At 36.9% G+C, this 3,073-nt stretch overlaps 1 protein-coding gene across 2 annotated transcripts in view; it reads right to left on the reverse strand.

Annotated features, from left to right (window-relative positions):
• Positions 1-757: 757 nt before the first annotated feature.
• Positions 758-3,073, reverse strand: part of LOC104617597 (tubulin alpha-3 chain) — a 3,241-nt gene continuing 925 nt past the window's right edge. Inside the window, exons 2-4 of one of the 2 annotated variants that reach the window (XM_010282955.1) lie at positions 3,061-3,073; positions 1,505-2,185; positions 758-1,273 (exon numbers count right to left, since the gene is read on the reverse strand). The exon at positions 3,061-3,073 is cut by the window's right edge and continues 169 nt beyond it. In XM_010282955.1, the coding sequence (XP_010281257.1) occupies positions 968-1,273; positions 1,505-2,185; positions 3,061-3,073 (1,000 nt within the window). In that variant the 3' untranslated portion in view covers positions 758-967. Of the gene's footprint in view, positions 1,274-1,504; positions 2,188-3,060 lie in introns of both variants that reach the window. The other variant, XM_010282956.1, reaches the window with a different exon arrangement.

Genomic DNA, 3,073 nt, shown 5'->3' on the forward strand with positions numbered 1-3,073 from the left:
GGGCCGGAGGTGTGTCCGAAAATAGCTCACTTCTGGGCATCTTCAGCTCGTGTAGCCCCTTTTTCTCCCTCCTGGTTTGATCGAACACGTAGAAAGGGAAAAAAACCCAAACCAACCTACAAAACTCCAAAGTGTTTTCTCCTTTTCAGGATTCAGGACTAAAAAAAATTAAGACGGTAGGTTTTTACTTGAGCTCAGTGTCCTACAATTTAACTTTCTCCAAGTGTCTATAAAGCTATATTAATTTGAACATCCTGTTAAAGGACATTGGATTTTTTTTTCCTAGGCCAATGTAGGAATGTAAAAAATGACAATGCTCTTTTAAAGCAGGTAACAGCTGCTCTTTTCTTTTCATCTGAACCAAATGCAGGCAGGTGTGCTGGTTGGAAAAATGTACTTTTTCCTTTGCATAATGCTACCCCCCCCCCTTTTTTTTTTTTAAAGTAGCAAGTTTTTTCTTAGCAAGTGATCTGGTAATCAGTGCTAGTTCTATTCAAAAGTGTAATGGCACCTGCTGTAATTAGTCACGTAAATTACTTGAGTACAGTATTACTCAGTTCAATAACTTTGGAGATTTTAACTAAGTCTTCTGTGAAGCCAGCCTTACTGGGAAAATGTCTTTAGGAAAGATTGGATTCCTTTGTATTGTGTGGACAGCCTTGGAATAACAACTGTGTAGTAGAAGCAGTTTCCTGCTTGTAAAAAAACAAAAATCAAAGAGAGTATGTCTCAGAAGATGTTGGGATCACAGTAAAGTGTACACAATTTCCCACTTTTTTCTCTAATTTGCACATGACTAGATGCTACCGAAGCCTGCAATCTCAAATAGTCGTTACTTAGCAAGTATACACATAAATAGTAAAGAAGAAAATAATAGAAGGTAGAGCCTTTAAAACTTTATTTGAAAACAATCAAACGAGTGAACAGGTTTCTGCAAATTTTTTTTTTAAATAAATTTTTCCAGACTTCAATTTTCTAAATATTCATCTCCTTCTTCAGCCTCTGCTTCTACCGAGTCTACACCGACTTCTTCATAATCTTTCTCAAGGGCAGCCAGATCTTCCCGGGCTTCAGAAAATTCTCCTTCCTCCATTCCTTCCCCAACATACCAGTGTACAAAGGCACGCTTAGCATACATGAGATCAAATTTGTGGTCAAGGCGAGCCCATGCTTCAGCAATAGCAGTTGTATTACTCAGCATACACACAGCCCGCTGCACCTTTGCAAGGTCACCACCTGGCACCACAGTTGGAGGCTGGTAGTTAATGCCCACCTTCAAGAAAACAAACGAAAACTTTCCTTACAAGTGCTACGGCTTAAGACTTAGTTCTGTCAACAATTAAAAATCACCACGGTTACCAACAAATAAAATAGCTTACAGTTATTTTGCACTTCAAAATATTTAACAGGGACATTACAACATTATAGAATGACTGTTATCTCTGAATACTATACAATTCCTAATAATTCAAACATCAAGCACTTAAAAAGCTATATAAAGTACCTTGAATCCAGTTGGGCACCAATCCACAAATTGAATGGTACGTTTAGTCTTGATGGTAGCAATAGCTGCATTGACATCTTTGGGAACAACGTCACCTCTATATAACATACAGCAGGCCATGTATTTGCCATGGCGAGGGTCGCATTTTACCATCTGGTTGGCTGGTTCAAAACAAGCATTGGTAATTTCAGCCACAGATAACTGCTCATGATACGCTTTTTCAGCAGAGATGACAGGGGCATACGTTACCAGGGGGAAATGGATTCGTGGGTATGGAACAAGGTTAGTTTGAAATTCTGTCAGATCTACATTGAGGGCTCCATCAAAACGCAGTGAAGCTGTGATGGACGAAACAATTTGCCCAATTAATCGGTTTAAATTTGTATAAGTAGGACGTTCAATGTCAAGGTTACGACGACATATATCGTAAATGGCTTCATTATCTACCATGAAGGCACAATCTGAATGCTCTAATGTTGTGTGGGTGGTTAGAATCGAGTTGTAAGGTTCTACTACAGCCGTGGAAACTTGTGGTGCTGGATAAATTGCAAACTCTAGTTTAGATTTTTTGCCATAGTCAACAGAGAGCCTTTCCATGAGCAGAGATGCAAACCCTGAACCAGTGCCTCCTCCAAAACTATGAAAGATAAGGAAACCTTGCAGCCCTGTGCACAGATCAGCCTATAATGGGGTGGAAAAAAGTGGGAGAAAAAGAAGTTATTGATTATTTTGGAGAAAGCATTAAAATAATCAAAAGCATTTTTTTCTTAAGTTTGTTAATTTTAGATTGTTATTGTAAAAACTCCAGCATTGCTGAAAGGTGGTCTTCCTCTTTTCTTGCATGTCTTTTACACAAAAGTACTAGTGCCTTTGCATAACTTCTTCTGAATAGGAGTATTTTAATATCTAAAAGTTGCTTTATTGTCTTTGATGCCTTTTTAATACTACTGTAAGCAAGAGCAGCTGTGCAGTACTGTGACAAGTTACTATAAATTACAGCCGAGTTACAGCTTTACAATCTGTTTATGTTCCCATTCTAGCTTTCAGCAAGTATCAATTAGATGTTGAAAACAAGCTGGTTTTTATTTTTGTAATTTTAAATAGACAATCGCTATTCCACTTTGAATCATGTCATCCTACCCAAGTTTCTCACAATGCAATGTCAAGATTTAAAAAAATAGGTAAGTAATTAAAATTTCTAAGCATTCAACCAAACCCTGAGGTTCAGGGTACTAGAAATATTTTTCATGACACATAACTGCATGATTCAAACTGAAAATAACAAACAAGTATAACAACATTGTTACACTTATTTAAGGCTTTTATAATGTTTCTGAGGTATCCTTAAAATACTTTCAAATAATGGTATTTCAGAGCCTAAAAAATTTTAAGTTTTACTGACGGATTTTTTATTTAACTGGGGGGAAGCAAGGAGATAAAAGTTTTGGTTTGTTTTGTTTTAAACAATCAACTATGCACAAGATTCTTAGGGAAAAACATAGCAAACCATCATTATTGATAGCTGTAGAGCTGCATCAATTATTTTAAATACTGACTTGCAGAAGGAAT

The sequence above is a fragment of the Phaethon lepturus genome, unplaced genomic scaffold (genome assembly GCF_000687285.1).
Source record: "Phaethon lepturus isolate BGI_N335 unplaced genomic scaffold, ASM68728v1 scaffold29782, whole genome shotgun sequence".
Classification (NCBI taxonomy): Eukaryota; Metazoa; Chordata; class Aves; order Phaethontiformes; family Phaethontidae; genus Phaethon; species Phaethon lepturus.